We start from the raw sequence: 23,510 nt of genomic DNA, 5'->3' as shown, positions 1-23,510 counted from the left end.
CTGGAGCTCCTCCCAGTCGCGTTAGAATTAGGGCTGCAACTAACGACTATTTTCTTACTCCATTAATCTGAAATGTGTTGTTTTGATTAATCGAGTGATTGGTTAGGCGCTAGACCTGATTTATGCCTGATTTGAACTCCTCCAGGGTGGCGTTGGCACACACAGTCAGGTGGCGCCACACTGCCCCAGGCTGGGATTTACCGTTTCCACCCTGCGCTTGGTGCCACACTCACCTGTGAGGCTTTAAGTCTGCAGAACCCAGCCTTGGTAGATGTCCACCTGTGGTGGACAAGGTTATTTTGGAGTGTGCATGCATCCATGTCAGGTTTATTCCTTGCGGGATTTTCTTAGTTCACAGGTGTCAAACTCAAGGCCCGGGGGCCAGCTTTGGCTCGCCATATCTTTGTATGTGGCCCATGAAAGCCTGGATATAATGCACGTCAAAAAGACACTTAAAAGAAAAGTATTGTATTATTAATTTTGTTAATTTATTGTATTTGTTAAAATGTTTCATATATTTATGTTACTAAAAATAATAACAAAATTAAAAATGTATATATGCTTTGATTTTTTTTAATGAAAAGGTTTAAACTTTTAAGAGTTTAATTTTTAATAATTTTTAAATTTGAATAATTTTTATTTTTTAGATTTTTAAATTAATAATGTTTAATTTTTAATATGAATAGAGTTTAATTTTTTATTATTATTTCATTATAATTTTTTATTATTTATTTATTGTTTTTAATATTATGAAAAATATTTATATATTAAGTTTTAAAAGTTATATAAATTCCATTTACATTATATTAAGTAACAAAAACCAAGAATACACTCAGTCTTTATTGCTAAATGTATTTGCTTTGACAGAAATCAAATCTGAAATGGTTATTTTTCATTATTTAATATTATCATGAATTATTATTTTTTGTTAATACAATTCTTATTATTAGAAATATAGAGTAGTAAAATCTAATTTGACTTCTTTCAATGTGAGTTTGTTGGTGGAAAAAGGTTGGCCCGAGATGGAACAAATCCATATGAAGCACAGACAGTTAGTGGTTTCGTCCGCAATATATCAGAAAAGAGGCAAACATTGGATTAATCATTGACTCGTGGATTAATTGTTGCGGACCTAAATCCGTGCATCCGTTCCCCGACACAAACCTGCGGTTGGGGGTTGTGGAGCTCAGGCCAGTTGACTTAGGACTGAATGCCATCCGTTCATTCAAACACAACTAAAATGTCATTATTCAAATACAAACAAAATCAAAGGTTGGATGGATGCTTTTGTGAAAACGTTGGCAAACGTACAACTCTGGCCTCGACATTGTTTGAAAGGCCCGAGTATGTCACATTCATTTACAACGGCTGAAACCAAAGGAAAACACCTCATGAGCGACAAGGATTGTGTGGTAATTACATTGTCAAACTGCATTAATGTTAATACTTGGCAGCAATAACAATAACGCCTCATCTAATTCCCTCAGAGCTGCTCTTTTTATCAACACGTGTCAAATCCGTGGGTGGATACTTCATTTGTTTTATGTTTGTGTTTCCTTGACATGTCGAGTCACTGTCGTGGAAATCATTTTGCACTTAAGGGGGTTGGCTTAACTGGGCTGTGGTCTCCTCTCCAGGGTCTCGTCTTCGCCAGGAAGACTCCCCTCCCCGCATCGTCGAGCACCCCTCTGACCTCATTGTGTCCAAGGGGGAACCCGCCACTCTCAACTGTAAGGCTGAGGGCCGCCCGCCCCCCACGGTGGAATGGTACAAGGACGGGGAGCGTGTCGAGACGGTCCGCGACAACCCCCGCTCGCACCGCATGCTGCTGCCCACCGGGTCCCTCTTCTTCCTGCGCATTGTCCACGGACGGAGGAGCAAGCCGGACGATGGCAGCTACGTGTGCGTGGCCCGCAACTATCTGGGACAGGCTGTCAGTCACAATGCATCGCTGGAAGTAGCCAGTAAGTTCTCAAGGTGTCTTCATCACAATCACAATCAGAATGGCCTTTACTCGTCACTTACAGAGACACAGAGTGCAATCACCCATCTGTACAAACAGTACACAACATACCACGCAATATGATTGGGGGGTAGACAGGACAGGATGACTGGGCGATAAAAAGGTGCGAGGAAAGGGAAGAACAAGAGGAGAGGGGACGAGAAACAAAACACACCTCTAAACTATGCTGCTATGAGGGAGTACAGTGTGGGACTGGCAAAAGCCTCTGCAACATAGGCACAAATGGGCACACTTTACAACTTGCACCAGGGGATGGGGAAAAGGGGGTGGAGGTGTTACAGTCAGCCAGCAAACTGCGCTATATCAGTGTTTACCCCTGGTTTATAGCTTTGGGGGGGTGACTCCCATCCATCCATTTTATTCTGCTTATCTGGGTCCGGGTTGTGGGGGCAGCAGTCCAGACTTTCCCGGCCACCTCTTCCAGTTCCACCGGGAGGACACCAGGGTGTTCCCAGGCCAGCTGTGAGGCATAATCCCTCCAGCGTGTCCTGGGTCTGCCTCGGACCCTCCTCCCGGCTGGGCATGCCTGGAACACCTCACCAGGGAGGCGTCCAGGAGGAGGAGGAGCCACCTGCTGTGGCCCAGCAAGGTGCACTGTATTCGGACACATGCTCCAAGCAGCTGGTGTGACGCCATGGAGGTCTCTGGCAAACGCGCCATGACGCTGGTGTTTCAGGCAGCTGGTAAGGTTTTTTTGTGTGCTCAATGTTTTTTTTTTCCCCTCATGGCGAAGCGTTTGGTACAACGAGCACCTGAAATGTCTTCCTTGGAAACTGAGTTACAAGTAAGCTCAGGGGAAGTTACGGCAGGAGACAAAAGGAGCGCTTGATTTGCTCACCCGCACAGTACGGGTCTCACCTCATTGGGTTGTTTTTTTTAAATGATGAGTTATGGGAACTATTTTTAATGTTATCAGATTTATCGGCATGAGGTCACAGTTCCCTGATATCGGCCATATCGACAACTATGGTGCACCCCTACTTTTGATAGTGATGATGCATGTGTGTAAATAATAGTGTTTTGCTAAATAGTACCTCGTGATGTTAGTATTGATGAAGTCAAATTTACAAAAGAAGAGTCTATCTTTCCCGCTAAAAAAAAGAAGTTCTGCAGGTGACTTCTTAGATGAGGGGACGAGGGAGGCGACTGTGTGACGCACCTGTCAGTCATGCAGCAGCTGTGTGTCAGCTTTAGTCTGCAGGTTTTGACAAGGCCTACGTGTGTTCCTAACAGGTGACAGTGCCGACGTAAAGAGTCAAGCGTGTGTCGTTGCGACCTAAACAGCCTTTCACGTGCGTGTGCGTGTGTACATTAGCACCGGTGGTGGAGTGAAGCCTGTGGAGAAGCGAGCAGAGGGCATAGGCTAAAGGTCACGTCTTACAACCATCAGAAGAAGGTTTGGCCAGATGGAGTGTGAATCTCAAAGGAGTTTGTGGCTCTTCCTTTGCGGACTCACTTGAGTAACAACTAAAGCAAAGAATGCAGTCAAAGATTGAAGAGCTGTTGGTGAGATTTAACACTTGCAACCTTCAGATGCTTGAGAGCCTCTCATCCTTTGGTGCTCTCCAAGCTGTGTCAGCTCCAACTATGCTGCAGGGCAAACATTTCGCAAATGTTGGAGAATAATAATACCTGTCTAGTATCAGTTTCCCCCTTTTGAATTCTAATGAAAGAAGGTCAAACGGTATCATGATAATGCTGGATCAGCACACCGACCCAGAGAGGGCTAAGCCCCCCAAGGGTGAAGTTTTATTACTTGTGGAGTTAACTAAATTTACTGCCAGCTTCTAAGGCCGAGCTAGAACACAGAGAGGACTTGTTGGATGAGTTATGTCTCCTTGTCTCGTCATCACGGGTCACCATGGGGCTGACTAGTACGACACAAACTCCTTTCAGTACATTCTGCTGAGTCAAGGAGTTGTTAGAAGAGCGTGTGAATCTGTGCTGTGGTATGAAAGGTGGGATTGATCTTGCTGCTTCCACGTTTAATCGTGTGTGGTTAAAGAGTCCCTGACATGATTCATCAACTTTGCTTAAATATGTTATATTGTTTGGAATTATGTTCTACATTGTTCGATTTTTTTAAAACGATTTTTGGTTCAGTATATTTTTCATCAAAATAGTAGTCATGATAAAAAGTTGTGTTGCTGCTGGATGTTCATCATATTTCAGTGATTCTGTAAGTTTATTATCTTTTCCAAAAGAGGAAGGTTTAAGACAAGAATGGACAAAACAAGTCCAGAGAACGAGAGACAGATGGATGGACGCCCATTTCTGTTCTTGATGACTGCTATGAAGGAACACCTTAAAAGTGTTCAAGTACGGTATAAATATATTTTGAAAAAGGATGCTTTTCTGGCGGTACACAGGAAAAAGAAGACAAGAAGAACGACGTCAAAGTTGCCATAGAACAGAGTAAGTCATGTCTTGTTTACATAATGTCTTCTAAACACTATTCCACAATAGCAACAAGGCTGGAAAGCATTATACCTGTTATATCAACATCTTTTCACAGCGATATTTTAACTGTGGGGGGCAGGTGCAGCTGAGACGAAATATAAATAAAAATAAAAGACCCTTTACACTCATTAAGAAGCCAAATTTTAAACAATATTTGAAGGATAAGAGTAGTTTACACTTACCTTTCTGTGTTTCAAAGGCGGTCAGTCTTCATCTCCATGTCTCAAGGCCTAAGTCCATGTTCTGCAAGTTCTCCATTTCATCTCCAAATGTTTCTTCCTCCTCAAAAACTATGGCACATGGCTCAAGTCTTCGCTATAATCACTGTAAACATCCTCGTCTCGTACACCGCCACGTTTGTGTAGCTGAATGATGGTACTCCTATGGCGTCACTTCCTGAAATGAGATTGAATGCGAATTCAAATGTGAATTTACCGTTCAATTTCAAAACTAAACAATGTGCAGTAGAATATAATTACAAACAATATGTTACATATTTCAGCAAAGCTGACAAATTATGTCAGGGACCCTTTAAGAACTGTATTTTATTTACTATTTATCCAGCCATCCACTTTCTACGCCGCTTCTCGTCATTAGGGTCGCAGGGGAATGCCCGGAGCCTATCCCAGCTGACTTTGGGCGATATTTGTTATTTATTTTGAAAGAATTTTTGTTATTGATTTCGAATACATATGTCCCATTTCCGGCTGCATGGTGGTCCGCATGTTGGCCACACAGTCATCTCCGTTCGGGCATCTCTGTGTGGAGTTCGCATGTTCACCGCGTGCGAGCTTGGGGTTTTCTCCGGGTACTCGGGTTTCCAAAAACATTTATTTAAAAAACATGCATGTTAGCTTCATTGGAGACTCTAAATGGTCCATAGGTATGAATGTGACTGTTTGTCTATATGTGCCCTGCCATTGGCTGGCCACCAGTCCAGGGTGGACCCCGCCTGTCGCCTGAAGTCAGCTGGAGCTGGGATAGGCATCCATAGTGGGGACAAGCGGCATAGAAAGTGAATGAATGAATGGATTTCAGCATTTGAAGTGGGATTCTCTGATTTAAGTGAAATAGCGGCGACGTAGTGACAACCAGGGACGACGGCTGACAAAAGACAGCGCGCGAGCCTGACAGATGTAAAACGACGAGAGCAGGGAAGAAGTGACAGAGGCAGACGAGCGGGAGCGAGACGTGTTGTCTGTCCTTCAAGGCTTTGGAAAGCGAAACTTGTTTGCAGAAAATTGAGGTGATGTGGTAGAGACAGTGACGGATGCGGAATGTGCTGGCGCCTGAAGCGTGACCACAGGGGTGAAATGCTGTGTACTGTAAGTATACACAAACACACACTGAAGGAACCCTCTCTCAAACTGGAATTGAATGAAGCTAAGGGAGGGGGGAAGACATATAACTCAGTTCCTAGCCTATAAATGTCACAGAAGACACTCAGCACATTTTGTCTGCCTGCAGGGACCGTGGAGGACCCCGGGAAATGAACATATGCCCCATTGACCTCAGCCACTTGATTCAATCACCGAGCGCTTTATTGAGGTGAAGGCAAAGTCACAGCCTGTGTACTCCAAAGGTTATTGGATAGTAGACCTGGTTTTAGGTTCAGTAAGAGAGAGGAGTAAATGCTGTTCTTCAGCTAATTGGACATTGCCATTTGCTGGAGGAACGTGTGTTTTGTGGCAGGGTTAAAGGTCATGCCGCAATTCTACAGTACAGTAAAGAGTCACTGCGACACACAACCATCCAGCTATTCATGTAAAAGTATGCTGGCAAATAACGATGGACCTGTATACAGTATATCTTGTCATTTTGTATTTCTAGAGTATACAGGACACGTTCTAATACGCTTCTGGCTCAGATACTCTGTGTCTGTAAGTCAGGGGTGTCCGAAGTGCTCATTTACAGCCCGTGGCTGATCTTTGATTGGCCCTTTGTAAAAGTATAATCTGCCATGATTGTTGGAGGTTCTTTTGACAACCCTTTTTTTAGTTTTTGCATTCTTACTACCTGCCAGTAATTCCATTCCATTTTCCTCCGCTTATTTGGGTCCCAGTCACGGGGGCAGCGGTTCCTGGCCACCTCCTCCAGCTCCACCGGGAGGACACCAAGGTGTTCCCAGGCCAGCTGTGAGACATAATCCCTCCAGCGTGTCCTAGGTCTCCCCTGGGGCCTTCTCCCAGCCGAGCATGCCCAGAACACCTCACCAGGGAGGCGTCTGGGAGGTATCCAGACCAGATGCCCGAGCCACCTCAACTGGCTCCTCTCCATGTGAAGGAGCAGCGGTTCTACTCTGAGCTCCTCACCCTCTCTCTTAGGGTGAGTCCAGCCACCCTACGGAGGAAACTCATTTCAGCCGCTTGTATCCGCCATCTCCTTCTTTCGGTCACGACCCAAAGCTCCTGATCATAGGCGAGGGTGGGAACATAGATGGACCGGTTAATTGAGAGCTTTGCCTTCCAGCTCAGCTCTCTCTTCACTCTTCACTCTCTTGCCAGCCAGTAAATATCCCCTCTTCTGACTTCATCAGATATATTTCCCGAGTATATTGTACACCCTCAAAAGTAGGATTTATCTTGATTCTCATGGTTTGGCGAATTGCAGAAAAAATGTCTGCCCGACACGAGGATGGAATGGAAAGCTTCTATTTACCAGTAGGCCAATTGTTTTCAACAAACAGAGTATTTCTGCTAATATAGTGTAGCTTAATGTCACACTGATTTGCTGGAAGAACAAACTATGCTTTGTTATGACTATTTACTCGTGGCTTCAGACCTCCAGTCTCCAAAAACAAATTTCTCCAATGGCGTTTTCATGCCAACAGCTTCTGATGGACCCAGAATACGTCCTTGCACCTGATAAAGTCCTGATAATGTCTGCATAACTATGCTTCTGTCCCATGCGGGGGGGGGGGGGGGGGGGGGGGGGGGGGGGGGGGGGGGGGGAATAAATACAAATAGGTCGTTGAGCAGTTTATTTTCTGTCTTCCCCGCTGCTAACGGGAATTTTCCACCACAAGAAGATAATTGGACAGCTCCAGAAAACACAATATACACTAAATATACGTGTATACCATGCCCACAGTGGGGTTTGTTGTTTTATATTTGCCCAAAATATAACCTGAGGTTACTGTTCCATATACATGTTCTCCACAATGGGGAACTAGACGTGGTATGTTGTGTTTTACATGTCTTTGTCCAGTCTTCTTCAGTTAGCTTTATTTCCCCATGCACCTATACTTTTCACACACATCTAGAGAGGCCTTTCTCTTCTTGTAGGGCAGAATAAATTCTAGAAATCATTTTTTTTATTAGTTTTGCCATTAACAATATCAACAAATCCACTGTGTTTATTAACGACTGGTGTAGAAATACCAGGGGGGGCAGCCAGCTCAGTGTCCATGCATTTATATTTGAACATCCCTGAAAGTAGCCTTGCAGGCGTCAAATGAAGGCAGCAGAAAAACATTCTGGTAATTAGGCGGATGCATTAACATGATGGACGTGTTCAGTGAAGTGAACACACTCTCTGAAGTGGATCATGGGATATGCATGGCTCAGTCAGGCTGAGAAGTTGACAGCATGAGGCGGGACCCCCGGCCCGCCTCCCTGTCCGCTCCTCTTTGATTGGAATCTTTCGGCGTCGACGAGCGAGCGCATGAAGACGGCACATTCTTCGAGGTCAGGTTCCCTCTCTTGCCAGCCCCTCTCCATTAACTAATGACTTCCCACTTCAAATAGCTGTCACTGTCACTGACAGCATCCTAACTGGAGACTGCGGATAAATGCAATCAAAGATTCTAAGTAGAAGGCATCACGCTATCTCGGAGGAAAATAGTCATTTTCCCTCCATATGGATGAGGAGTGATATTGTTTGACTGACAAACGCACGCCCTTCATCCAAAGCCACTAGGCAGGAATCACTGAGTATTTCGCATTGCTTCTGACAGACTGGGAATGTTTGCTAGCCTCTTGTTCCTGTCCTGTTTTATACTGTTGCAGTGTGGTTTGATCACTCAGCAAATCACGCGCCAGCGACAGCTGGATTGTGTTTATGATGTGGAGACTGACGCGAGCGTGCTGTAAGCATCGTCCAAACAATTTCACTTGATTCCTCCACGCTCAATGTTTCCAAGAGCCGCATTTGTGCCGTGGTGTCAGCACGCAGGGGAATAGTTTGTTTAGACTGGAGTTTAGTTAAGAGAGAGAGAAGAGAGGATGTGAGAGGTTCTGACGAGGAACACATGGGTCATGGGTGTGCTATGTACATTCAGTACAGAAGGGGACTTGGTTTACAGCATCCTTCCCTAGCACCCGGTTAGTTCCGTCTAGAACAGGGGTATTCAACTAAATTCAAGTAGGTTCATCTATCCATGCATCTTCTTCCGCTTATCCGAGGTACAGCTCCTCCTGGCAGATCCCAAGGCGTTCCCAGGCCAGTAGAGACACAGTCTCTCCAGCGTGTCCTGGGTCTTCCTCGAAGCCTCGTACCGGTCGGACGTGCCCTAAACACCTCCCTGGGGAGGAGTCCTGACCAGATGCCCGAGCCACCTCATCCGGCTCCTCTCAATGCGAAGGAGCAGCGGTTGTACTCCGAGTTTCTCCCAGATGACAGTGCTTGTCACCTTATCATTAAGGGGGAGCCCAGCCACCCTAAGAAGAAAACTCATCTGGGCCGCTTGCACCCTCGATCTTGTCCTTTCGCTCACTACCCAAAGCTCATGACCATAGGTGAGGGTAGGAAAATTCACCGGTAAATTCAAAGTTGTGCCTTTCTTCTTCACCAGAATGGACCGATGCAGAGTCTGCATCACTGCATACCCCGCAGCCACCCGCCTGTTGAGCTCACATTGTGTAATGTACATTCAGTATAGTCCTTTTCTCTTTGGAACTGAAACAGACTTGGTTTACATTATCCCTCTCTAGCAACCAATTATTCCCGTCTAGAACAGGGGTATTCAACTAAAATTCAAATCCATCCATCCATCTTCTTCTGCTTATCCGACGTGCGGCCCCTCCCGGCAGATCTTGAGGCGTTCCCAGGCCAGTTGAGAAACATAGTCTCTCCAATGTGCCCCAAGGCCTTTTACCAGTCAGACGTGCCCTGAACATCTGCTTAGGGAGGCGTATGGGAGGCATCCTGACCAGATGCCCGAGCACCTCTTCTGGCTCCTGGCAATGTGGAGGAGTAAATAGGCCCAGGTACAGCCAGGTCCAACCCACACTCCCAAAGATAAAATACAAGCTGCGGGCAGAAAAAGGTTCTTGTGCCGCACTTTGGACACCCCTGGGTTAGGGTTGAGAACCACTGACCTACAGGATCAGGATTGGGGTGGGTTGTTCATATTGTGCTCTGAGACTGCTTATTTTCTGTGAGTTCAGACTTGAGTGGGTCTGTTTGGTCAAAAACGTTGTTCTTTTAATCAAACCTGTCTTCTTTTACCATAACTTGCACTCGTTACTCGTTGTCCACTTTATCCGTATCCGTCAGTTGTTTCCATCTTCTTCCCGTGTATGTCTCACTTGCTCTTCCAGGAAACTCGCTTTGCTTCTCTCCTCTTTCATTTGTCTCCGTTGTACGCAGAGTCATAATATTCAGCGCCAACGCACAGATTTGATTGGCTGAGTAGCATCACGTGGGATGGCTTAACTCAAATGCAATTGGTCAGTGGATTTCCCGAGCTGATCAAACAGTACCATAAAGTAAAAAAAAAAACCTCAGCGCCCTGTGAAAACTTTAAATAACTAGTTGACTATAGGTCCAGGTCCGTAATGGGCGGGCCTGGGTCCGGACTCATACTGCGATCCACCAGTTAGTGAGCTTCTCTTCTCTTCTTCTTCTTTTCCTTTGGGCTTTTCCCTTCAGGGGTCGCCACAGCGAATCAATTGCCTCCATCTAAGCCTGTCTTCTGCGTCCTCTTCTCTCACACCAACTACCTTCATGTCCTCAATACAAATTCACTCCTGATCAAAATTTTAAGGGCAGTTGAAAAACTGCTGTTCATCAGCTGATCAAACGTTTAAGAGCACATCCTTGTGCAACATGTGAATGTGATTTAGGGTCAGGCATTCACAGTGTCATGATCTCTTCATGGCAAAGGCAAAAAGGCTTTCTCTCTTTGAACGCGGTGGGATTGTTGAGCTGCATAAGCAAGGCCTAAGGCAGCAAGGCAGTGTGCCGTGGCTGCTGAGGTTGGACGCAGTAAGACAATCATCTCAAACTTCTTCAAACATCCTGAGGCTCATGGAACAAAAACATCAAGTAGTAAACTCAAAGACATGTCATCAACATTGATCTCATCAACTGTCTGTCAAGACACGGACCATCCTCTACTGGTCTTTACTGGTGCCGAGCGCAGTCCTATAACAATCAGACGCTGTGTACCAGACAAGCCATGGAAGAAGGAGAAAGGTCTTCAAAGGCCTTGTCTCCTTCCATTGAAAGGTGGAAGAAAATGTTATTCTCCCTTGACGGTCCTGATGGCTTCCAACGTTACTGGCATGACAAGGAGATCCCACCTGAGATGTTTTCCACATGGCACAGTGGAGGGGGCACCATCATGATCCTTCAGTGGAACAATGGAGCTTCAGGTTGTGCAGGGGCGTCAAACGGCAGCCAGCTCTTTGGAGATGTTGCAGGGGGGGCATCCCTCCTTCCTGACGGCCCTCATCTGTGTGGTAGCGACGGGCTTTTTCAAAAGGACACCGCTGCACTTATAAGCTCACTCTTTTGGAGCAGTTTTTCAACTGGTCTTAAAATTGTTGTCAGGACTGTATATGACGCAAAAGGTATGGTAATGATGCATTCTTATGTCATGAACACTACCTTTTTGTGTTCTATTGTTTTAATGCTAAGACTTTTTGTCTTTAGTGGATCACTGAGTCATTTGTTTCCCTCCTCGGCATTGCTTTTTGCACTACTTGCATTGCCTCACATTCACATGGATGCATGTGTGACAGCAGAAATGAGTGGCGTTCAAATGATTTATCTGCAAATAACTGAATAATACCATCTGCTAAATATGCACTCCATGGTACCCAGACCTCCACCGAAGCTTTTCATTTTACCTTCTCTGGGAAAAGAAGCTCCCATTTTGCAAAAAAAAAAACAAAAAGTGTTGTTGCCTTGACAGGAAAACAAAAACATGTGTTGAGGTTTATGGGATAGTAAGCTGGGAGGCATTGTGAAATTTTAACTGTTAATGGTTCCCTCACGCAACACACGCACGCACACACACACACACACACACACACACGCACACGCACACGCACACACACTTAAAAGCCTTGTTGTGTGAGTGTGCGCATGTTTTCATCCCCTTTTTTTCGTCTTTGTGCTGCTTATCTTTGGAGAACAAGTTGCTGACGAGGAAAGACAGGCGTTCCACAGTAGGAAAAAACAGTCAATCCCACAAATTTGTCTGGCAAGGACGGATTTTAGGAGTCCAATTGAGTGTGCTTCTGTGTGAGCAACGTTATCCTTGCTGAATTCTTTGTGCCAGATCGTGTTGGTTGTCGTTTCGTTACGGCTCGTCTATTTGAGACTGATTGTTTAGGCAAACATTGTTTGGCCGGCACCCCGAATCTCCTCCTTCTCTCCCACGTTGTGTTTGAATCTCAGTGCCAGTCAGAGTCACATCTGAACCGGGTCCAATAGAACTCCACGCTTGCTGAGTCAGGTTACTCTAAAGTCCGATTGTCTCATTAGGTGATTTATTGTGGCAAACTATAGTTCCAGGAAAGCCACAAGATTGACTCTCTTGCTTAGTTTTGGAATTCTTTCGATCAAATCAAATGAGATTTGAAGGGAAAGTCATCATCTGGGTCCCAAATATTCAACGTGGCTTTGTCAAGTGTATTAGTTTGCGCTTTGCAGTGGAAGCTTGGGTAGCGTCATGAATGCGTTCCAGAAAGTCCGCCTCAAACTGAAACATACACTAACCAAATCAATTAGAAATAACAGGATTGACAGGATGTTAACACAGAACACTTTTTAGTAGTTGATCATTTTAATGATAGTTTGACAGGTACAAACTATTTGAAATGCATGTAAATGATGGGATAATTGAACATTTCAAGGAAATGTGCACTTGTTTTGAATGCGTCCCATTCCGTGCATTAATTAGCTTCCTCTTTTTAGCTGTTTTTATATCTTTAGAACACACAGAAAAGAGAAAGACCCATGAGGATTGTAGATGATAGGCAACATTCCAGAAAAAGTGCACTTTTCCTTTAAGGTTACTTTTACCTTCATTGAAGATGTGATTGTTGACAAAGACGGCGATGTGGCAACAAGATCAACACGGTCATCACCTTTGTGTTTTGGCTATGAGACACTTTTCCTAATTGTAATTGTGTTTCTCACCATTTTTAAAAAATGAAATATCTGGCACTTGCAACTCTCCGTGGCTCCCTTGGGCGCCGTGATCAATAGGAATGTGGCGTAACTGTGAACTACAGAGTCAACCGCTGATGACATCATAGGCAGGTGACGGTGCTGACTTCCGCTATGTTATTAAGCTAATACAGTCGTCCCCCATTTATTAATTGGTTAAATAGATTTCTGCAATATAGGACTCAATGTCAATAATTTGAATATTTTCATATTTAGAGCATAGAAAAATTATTTATGACTTTCTAAATATGTTTTTAAACATTATTAGAGCCCTCAAGACATGAAATAACACCCCTATAGTTACCTTTACACTCTATTATTCATCACCACATTGCAACTCTGATGCTGCAGGGAATTGAGACGGCTGCTAGCTAGACCAGTTAGCTTTGAATTGATTTCTTCTCAACTTAAGACCCCAAACGTTTACCACTTCCACACCTGTTTATGACTCTGAGTGCGTGTTTTGTTCGAAGGATACATACAGCAGCAATGCCATATTTCCGTTTCTCTCAAAATGTACATCTTCCGCCGCATACAGTGCATGCCTCTGGCAATGTTCGCCAGATTAAAAGCGACAGCCACTGCCTGAACTTGCGCTTTTAATCAGAGCACATCAAACCTGTGAAGTTCCGCCTCAGTGGAAAGATTCAAGTCACTTTGGAGCTCTGTCGCATACTCATTTTCAGCAAAGCAGTACGCTCACAGCACACTAATTGTGTCTTTATGCTACTGTAAACGCTTTTGCTCCCATTTTGGTTCTTTTTTCAGGTTGCAAGACAAACATATGCACTTCGTACGTCTCCGTGCGTCCTCCGTACAGCTAACGTGTGTCTCTAGCACGTTTTGCAGGTGTGAGGTTTGGACAAAATGTCCGTTTTTTTGTATGTCGCACTTGCGGTCTCCGTTTGTATGTCGTGCTCCACATGTGCACCCCACGCACGGCCAACGCACGGCCAACGCACGTTCAGATATTTTGGATGTCCTCCGTGCGCGTCGAGATCATCACAACTACGTTCTCCGTGAAAAAACAAAACAGTGATCTGGGGAGCACCAAAACTCGACAAACAAAAAAATCGTACGTCTGGTTGTGACTTAGCTTTTACTAACGATTCTCGATTCCGGTTCTTTTAGGAGTCAGGGTCATAAAAGTGGAAATCCAGAGTTTCATTTTGGATGAAATGAAAGTGTGCTCAGTGGCTATAAAAAATTTATAAAAACAACAACAACAACAACAAAAAAGCAAAATAAAACAACAGCAAAAATGGAAAAAAAGTGGTGGTGGCCCTTTCCTTTTTTTTTTTTGCCCTCAGCACATTCAAAAAAATAAAATATATATATTTAATCAAACAAACTAAATAAAACGACAGCAAAAATAGTAAATAGGAGCACTCATTTTTTTATTATTTTTATTGTTTATTCAGAGAATAAAATATCGGAGAAAAAAGTTGTAATATTTGTAAACTTCAAAAAGTAAAAAACAAGCAAGAAATACGTGTTGTCACCTTTCGCACAAAACATATATAGATACAGTATAGATACGTTTTTAGCAATATTTAACTCCTTGGGTTGGTTTACAAAATGTAAAGTACAGTATAAGTGGCCCCCGCATCCTTTGGTTTTTCATTATGTGGCCCTGTGGAAAAAGTCTGGACACCCCTGGCCTATAACATATTTGAGGCAAATGATTTGACACCAGATACTGACTGGTTTTCAGACCCCCTCGCACCCCCTGGTACAGTTATATTGCACATTTTGGAGGGGCCTTTTAGTGTGGCCAGCCTACGGCACGCCCAGGATTGGGTGCAAAACGGGAGCAAGAACAAAAGTGTTGCGCTTTTATGTTTTTAACACATAAAAGCGTATTAGTTGGTGGTTAAAATCAACATACAGTATATACGATTCCGTTTGTGATAGAATTATTATTGCAACAACGCAACACACGCTTCCTGCATACTAGACAGAGGAGGAGTAAGAAGAAATAAGTATAAAAGTATATGCTGTGTACTTCCTGCTTCCTGACGTCTTTAATTGGCTGCGTATACAAGGAGATTTAAAACAAGCGGCGACATAAAGAAAGGAAGAGCGTAGAAGAGGAGTGGTTCTTCACTGGAATCCTGAATAATGAGGTGAACATTCCCAAAGCTGCACAGCCATTACTGCTCCTGCATGCTTGTCAGTTCTGCCTCCCCACTTTTCTGCCATTTCCCATCTTCCTGCTTGAAGAGCATCGCTTCATCTTCCTCCCGTGGGAATACCTCGCAATGTTTCAGACAGGTTTGTGATGGAGCTTCTGTTGTGGCCGATTTGCCAAAAGTGTTCTCTGAAAGCTTGGGTGGTCAGCGAAGCGTTGCTTATTATTACCTTGTCATCCCCACACCGTGCATTTACACAAAATATGCCAAGGCTGGCAAAATCTGTTAGGTCATATGGAAGGGACATTAATCTACTATAGCTTTCCACTTGAAAGTCAAACACTTGAAAAAGAGAAGGCTATGGTAGTAATCTCTTGTTTATCACACTCTTAAGCGAAGTAGGATTCCTTATTTATAAATCCAATATTTTTGTAGTTAGAGCATAGAAAACCTGTTTACGACTTTCAGGAGGTACACCATGTTGTTACCCCCAAAATTACAGCTGTTCATGACTTGTGCTGTACGTCTTGTACCAAACACTATTTTCAGTAAACTGCTTGGAAATTAGAGCCCTCTAGACATGAAATAACACCCCTATAGTCACCTCTACACTCCTATTACCCAATATAGTACACATAATAAGAGAAAATAAGACATATAAGACTTAATATTAACATTATTAGAGTCCTCTAGACATGAAATAACACCATTATAGTTACCTTTACACTCCTATTACCAAATATAGTAGACATAACAGAAAATAAGACATATAAGACATAAAATATAAGACATAAAATACGGTATTTAACATTGTTAAACCCCTCTAGGCATGAAATAACATCCCTATAATCAGCTTTACACTCCTATTATCCAATATGGTACACATAATAAGAGAAAATAAGACATATAAGACTTAATATTAACATTATTAGAGTCCTCTAGACATGAAATAACACCATTATAATTACCTTTACACTCCTATTACCAAATATAGTAGACATAACAGAAAATAAGACATATAAGACATAAAATATAAGACATAAAATACGGTATTTAACATTGTTAAACCCCTCTAGGCATGAAATAACATCCCTATAATCAGCTTTACACTCCTATTATCCAATATGGTAGACATAATAAGAGAAAATAAGACATATAAGACATAATATAGACCCACACATGTTAGCATTCCGAGAGTTGCTTGCCTTTTTTTTTAACTTCCTGTTCTGTACAGTACTTCCTGTGGTGGCTATTGTCTCATCAATGTAACATTACTGACACCTAGTGACTGGTGTAGAGTACTACATATCATCTTTGAACGTGTCCCTGAATGCCTTATATTTGGATTTTGCTTCATTTAGCCATTTTCATGCTTGAAAATGATTCAGTCAGGCAAAAATATGTAAAATGTGCTTAAATGTGCATATTTCTTGGCTAATATTCAATGACAAAACAACATGGTTTATTCATGAATATATTTTTGAAAAACTGTGATTACTGTAGGTGCTGTACGGCATAATAAATGTGTCCTAAATATAGACTAGGTTCTTTGAAGGGGCTTTAAGGGGCTCAAACATCAGCTGTCGGTTTTAATGTTGACATGACAAGCAAACGAATGATATTCCCCATGAGCTGTCTTGTTATGTGTGATTATAATCTGACTTCACACTCAGCCATGCTGTGTTTGTCATCGTCTTATCGTATCATAAACAGAATATCAGCCATTAAAGTACATTTTTGTTCTGACACAGCAAGTAAGCAGTGCTGAAACAACAGCTCTCTTTTTCATTCTTTAGGTGTCTCCAATGTGATAGCTATCATACTCAGATATGATGAATGATTCAAATGGATTTCATTCAGCGACTCCTGTCTGTTTGCACAAGCCCTCTCAGGCTATTTTTCTCACTGCAAAACTCTCTGCTTTACTGCTTTTTTTCCCCAGACATCCACAGGCTATACAGCAGAGATATAACAAAGCAGAGCAACAAATAAAGACGGCTTGAGATTAGGCTTTGCCAGCTGAAGGAGAGGAGGAATCCGAGAAGCAGGAGATGCTGCAGAAAGACGAGAGATCATTAAATTGATCTTCATGCTGATATGGCCTGTAGCGCTTCCAAATCATGCGGTTAATCCTCCCCCCCCACAAACTCACATACCTGAACACCAGATAATACAACTCTACAAACATTTCATTTCTTTTTTCATGCTGCATTCAGGGGCTAAATGGCTGTCACTTCACCACCTGTTATCTTGAATAGCAGCTGTTAAAGTATGTCAACACTCCTCTCATTTTCTTCAACGAGCAGTCCTGTGGAACTTAATAACAAGCAAGCATGGAAAATGTGGCATTATAGCAGTAAAATACGTGTTTTGCTTTTACCCAATCGTGCATATTTAGCTCATCTAAGTGCTTCGTCTTTTGTTTCCTACTTCACTTTTAGCGTCTCACACACACACCAAGCGAGCAAAGCAAATTGTTGTACAGTGGAACCTCGGTCAGCACATTTTTCAGTCAGAAACACGCGGAAATAATGTCGCCGCCGTTTGCATACATTTCCCGGTTAGCGTGCGATATGGCGCGAGTCTTGTCGTGTTATTCCAAGCCATTTTTCAAAAGACAAGCCCTTCAGTAGTGGACATTGTAGACCATGTTGACTGATCTTTCAAGGCACACTGAATATTGTGTTCTGTGGTTATATAAACATGGAACCTCACAAAAGAAACATTACACTCCCTTCTTTCATCAGAAGGTTGTTTCTACCTTTTTGCATTCTTTAGTAATCAGCAGTAGAACATAGATAAGTTTCAGGAAAATATCAGTTCCCAACTACTGTAGAAAAGGGAGAAAACCAGCTTTTTGTGAAAAGATACATTTCAAGCATAACTTTCACTTTGACACAAATATTTTTTGCTTTTGTGGCAGCTCAGATATCTAAACAACTACACCAACATAAACAATACAAAAAAACCCTTTTATTTATTTATTTAATTTATTTATTTACAAATATAAGACCATTTGGAACTGAACTATGTGTGTGCATGTGTGTGCACGCGTGTGCATGTGCATGGGTTAAAATTTCCCTACAACGCGTAATCTCTCACTTCCTCCCTCCTGTCATGTGTTTTTTTTTCCATCCACATGATCCCTGCCGAGCTCTTATCAAATGCACTTCTGCCACCTTGTGGCCGTTTTCATTACTTAAAATTGCCGTGAAGTGAAATGCATTAGTGGAGAGTTGCATCATCACCTCTTTTTGCCTCTCGCGCAAAAAAATGTAAAATACGTATTTAAATGCGTTGTTGGGATCGGGCGTTCGGGTTTATAAAATCGTATACCTACTGTACATCTTTGGTATTGAATGAGTTCATAAATACACTGTCATTGGCCCCCAGCTCCGTCGCCCTGTCGTTCTTGAGTTATTTGCTGAACAACACAGTTGGGCCACAAATCTCTGCTTTTCTTATTGCTCACAGCTGCGAAATAAGCCACAATGAACCCATCAAGAAGTAACTCATAGCAAACATGCAACATAGACGCACAGCAGTCTTTGTCAAGATAAACGTATCCCTTTCATTCCTCATCTGTATGCATTTTTTCATTTCCTGTATATGCATCTATGTGCATTTATGCTTGTAAAACTATAAACATCTGTTTTGTGTTAACATTTGTGCGTGTCCTGGATGGATGCATTGGATTTGCATTATTTCTTATGGGAACAATGGAGTATGTTTCGGTTTGAGTCGGACCTTTTGGACCGGATTAATGACGCTAACCAAGGTCCCGCTGTAAACTTATTCAAATCATGCTCATAAATTTACTCTTCCATTTATTCATTTGAAATGATCCCACACTCTGTCAAGTACAGCTATCAAAGCAAGCTTCATTCATTGACCAATACCAGAAAAAGTACGCAAGTGATTTTCAACCATAGGCGAGATCGCTGCATTTTCCTCATCATCTCTTCTTGGGACAGGCGCTGCCAGATTCTTTCATTCTAACAGCTGGGAAATGAGTCCAGGAGTCTCAAGGACAGTTTACAATTGAATTCAAACAGGAGTAGATGCAAACAATTTGTCACCTTATTAAAATAATGGCCTAAATCATATTTTAAGTTTTTGGGAAAAGATAAAAAAGCAACTCAGAGTTCTCAGGGAAGTACTGGACCTTGCCATCAGGACTGAATTGAAGAGCCGGCAAATCATGTACAGTTGGGTCTTCTGCTTTTTTGCCTGGTCTGATACTTGAGAAGATCCACTGAGTTTCATGATTTCATCATGTTTGACAAATCAAAAATGTTGACCCTTGAGCATGACCCTTTCAACTACAAATTTAGGTGTCTGTGTAGGCTCTCAGTCGTACAGGAGCTGTCCATCGAGGGAAAGGCTTCTTGAGACGTCATCTGTCTCAAGAAGCCTTTCCCTCGATACAAATTTAGGTGATTTTACCAGAGATGGCCAGCATTATCAAGAGATGATTTAGGCCAAAAACTCACTTTTGTCAAAAAATGACTTGTCATTATTTTAATAGGGTGACGAAATGTAATGCCAGCACTGGAGAGAGCGATTAGCTGCCAGCGAAGGTTTAGAGAACTTCAATTGATCTCTGAATAACAAATAATGACAATAAAACTCTCTTGAATCTTGAATCTTGAATCTTGAATCTTGAATCTTGAATCTTGAATCTTGAATCTTGAATAGGAACCCTATTTTGCTTTCCTTTATACCTTCTGCCAGGTATTACAAAGGATGACTGTATCAGTTTATTAAGAATCTCAAGTTTGTGTATTTTATGGATTTTTTTAAACTTTCAAAATCCATCCATGGCTGGCGACCAGTCCAGGGTGTACCCCGCCTGTCTCCCAAAGTCAGCTGGGATAGGCTCCAGCATGCCCCCGTGACCCTAATGAGGATGAAGCGGTATAAAAAATGGATGGATGGATGGAAATCCATCCAGCTGGCTGCATTGAATCCCCAAGCTGTACGTTTCACACCCCTGGGTTAGAGACACATGGAGAGCCCCAATGTATGCTGTTCTGTTTTCTATTCGAAGTATATCAAGATGATATGATTAAAATCATAGAAATATTCTGTGGGATCACGTCATTTCTTGATAAATGATGGATCTGGTGAATTTTTGGTCACTGGATAGCTTCTGCATCTTCTCTTGATAGATTGACAACCCAATAAAAAACATGCAACACGGAATATAGCAGCCTTGGAGCAGAGGTGTGTAATGATGTGCTCACTGAATTCATTTGGAGCGAAGGAACTGACCTGGGATTTGTAGCCTGGTGGATCATCAGACTGATCTCATCCAGAGATGGTTGGTCATGTTGAATGGAAACACGGTCAAAGACAAACCTGCAGCAAAACCAAACATAGAAATGTTGCATTTGTTATTTGTTTTAGTGGTGTCATTTTCTGTCTTCGATTCATCTGAAGCTGATAGTTTCGATTAATCGAGTAATGGGTTAGGTTAGAAGGTTAGAAGTCAATATGAAGCAAACATAAACAGTTAGTGGTTGGAATGCAACATATCAGAAAAGAGGCAAAAATGTCCATCAGTATTGTCCAAAGTCAAAGCTGATGTGTGTGAATATGTTAGTTGATTTACCTAAAACACAAAGATAATAGCTCTACTTTCATGGATGACGGACATTCTTAAATCTTCACATTTTATTGACATTTTTCAATTAAAAAACGATGAATTGAATATAAAAATAGTTGTCAATTAATTGGATTATCAATTTGTCCTTAATTTGGGGATTCATTGTAAGCATGCAGGGCTGTCTTTGACTTTCACAGTCAAATCTGATTCATTAGATTTTGTCCACAGTCGACCAGCAGTCGACTGTTTTTTGGGGTTTTAAGAGAAGCGCTAATGGTGATCCCGACAAATAAACAGATCTCATTTGTGACTTTTCCACTTCAAAGAAACTAAAGCACTCCAATAAAGAAGTAAGCATGGTAGGTGTGCAACAACAGTACCTTAAAGGGTCCCTGACATGATTCATCGACTTTGCTTAAATATGTTATATATTGTTTGTAATTATGTTCTACATTGTTGAAAGTGAATAGTAAATTTGCAAAAATGACATTTATAGTTGATGGCGCCACCCATGACAAAGTAGTGGAAGTGACGTCATCGGTTGTTATAACTCAGCTAAAAACACATTTTGAAAACGGATGATATTCTGTGATATTCGGTACGCAAAACAAGAAAGAACGACCACTATTTCAAAGTTGCCAGTAAGTCATATCTTGTTTCCATCATGTCTTCTAAACACTATTCCATGGTAGCGACAAGGCTGCAAAGCATTGTACATGTTATATCAACATCTTCTCACAGCCAGCCTCATTGTTTACTGTGGGGGCGCTGGCAGTGATGGCGAACATTCATTGTTGACGTGAGGCCTTGTTGATGTGTTGATGTGAGCGTAAAGACCTCTTTAAGCTCATTAAGAAGCCGATTTAAAACAATAATTGAAGGATGAGCAACTGAGTAATTTACACTTACCATTCTGTGTTTTGAAGACGACCAATCTTCATCTCCATGTCTTAAAGCTTAAGTCCATGTTCTGCAAGTTCTCTATTTCATCTCCAAATGTTTCTTCCTCCTTGAAAACTACTGACACATCGCTTAAATCGTCACTATAATCACTGTAAAAAACTTCTGTCTCATACACTGCTGTGTTTGTGTAGCTGAATGATACTGTAGTACTCCGATCGTTTCACTGAAACTGAACTGCGGGAGCTAGCTCGTCATGGCTGCTGACATCAACTATAGATATCATTTTTGTAAATTTACAAGACGAACAAAATCGAAATACAGTCGCTGTCAGCACACATCAGAAAACTGCAAATAGAATCGGAATAACATGGCTTGAAAAACAACCCCCCCGGGAGTCACAATGCCACCATCTACATCACATTTCATTTTTATATGATTCAACGGCGAGATTGCAAGTCGAATCAGACTCCTCTGAATGGAATTGTCCAATAGCGGACTATTGTAAGACACCGCTATTTGTTAGTAAAATCCTTCCTGGTCCATTGTGAGCATCCGTAGTGAGACACCCATAGAAAACATTCCTGCACACAATTGACCACTGCTTGTTTGTCTGCTGAAGCCCTTTTTCCTGCGGCCTTACACCAAATGTTTCACATCATCTATTCCAGCAGAGATGTCTTGCTAAAGGTCTTGCTTGAAAATGTCAGCAGACAATAAAATATCAACAAAGACGAGCCCCTGTGAGACGTCCTTGTCAGTCAGTCTCTACTGAAAAGCTTGTCGAGATTGGTGGCTTTTTTAATTGACAGCTGGTTCATAATGGGCTCCTTCTCACTGACAGTTGAAGACAATTTGACCCTAAAAGCCACAAGACACCTGTACGTCTTGTCAGGTGCGTTGTGCTTCACTGGCAGCGTCTAGCAACGACACTTTTGTCAGATGTCTCATGACATTCTGTGTTTCACTTGTTTGTTGATAATAATAATAATAATATTACGAATTTCAAACGAATATTTTTTGTTTAATATTTCAACTCTATGCTACTAAAATAACCTTATTGTGATATTCTCATAAAATGATGACTTTTTTTTACCGATACAATACAACTTTTTTTTCTTAATATTTTGACTTTATACTCATAAAATTACAGCTGTTTTTTTCCATTTCTGCACATTTTTTTTCAATTATTTAAACTTTGTTCATGTAAATTTTCTTTATTCACATAATATTGTGATTATACCTTTATTTATAACTTTTTACACAACCAAATTTTCTAAAAATGACAACTTTATTTGTTGTGTTTGTTACTCATAATTTTGCCTTTTTTCTTTAATATTTCAACTTTATGCTACTTAAATGACATGATTTTTCCTCATAATATAACAAAGTTATTCTCGTTTGTTTACAACTTTTTCCTCTTAATATTTTCACTTTATTCTTGAAAAATGATTTTGAAGATTTGAAGATTTTGCCATTTTTGTCATTTCTTTATTTTTATTTTCTTAAATGGCCATAAATGGCCCCCGGACTGCACGTGGGAGACCCCTGCTCTAGAAAGTGAAAGTTACATTTGTGTAGAAGTGAGAGTTAAGCTTGTGTGAGTGAGAAGGATGCATCTATTGTGTTATTCCAATATTACATCAGTCGTATGTATATGTTGTGCAACTCTGATTGTGCTATGTGAGTGTATGTGTGTCAATGCACTGATTATAATAGTAATAATAATATGTAATGTGTCTGTTTGTCATTTAATAAGGTCCCTGTGCAAATAAATACTCAATAATTCATATGAAACCAAACAATAGTCGTGTAAATATTTATAGAGAGGCCAGTCTTTACTCTCCTTCCCTTATGTGAAAGTTGGCCTCATGTCTCCCCCACCATTCGCTCTCTGCCCTCCACATAGTGTGTGTTTCTGCATGTGTGAGTGTATTTCGTCATGTTGCTCCCCTGCATGCTGAAAAGGTAGATATCTCAAGAGGCT

The 23,510-nt window shown here is 41.9% G+C and overlaps 1 protein-coding gene across 4 annotated transcripts in view; it reads left to right on the top strand.

Moving 5' to 3' along the window:
• The window catches only part of LOC129168651 (roundabout homolog 1-like), a 174,540-nt gene that overhangs the window by 82,759 nt on the left and 68,271 nt on the right, over positions 1 to 23,510 (top strand). For all 4 annotated transcript variants that reach the window (XM_054754142.1, XM_054754140.1, XM_054754141.1 and 1 more), the window contains one exon: positions 1,638 to 1,964. In XM_054754142.1, coding sequence (XP_054610117.1) covers positions 1,638 to 1,964 — 327 coding nt within the window. The remainder of the gene's footprint in view (positions 1 to 1,637; positions 1,965 to 23,510) is intronic.

This window comes from Dunckerocampus dactyliophorus, chromosome 16 (genome assembly GCF_027744805.1).
Source record: "Dunckerocampus dactyliophorus isolate RoL2022-P2 chromosome 16, RoL_Ddac_1.1, whole genome shotgun sequence".
Taxonomy (NCBI): domain Eukaryota; kingdom Metazoa; phylum Chordata; class Actinopteri; order Syngnathiformes; family Syngnathidae; genus Dunckerocampus; species Dunckerocampus dactyliophorus.
This window is presented reverse-complemented; position numbering and strand designations above follow the sequence as displayed.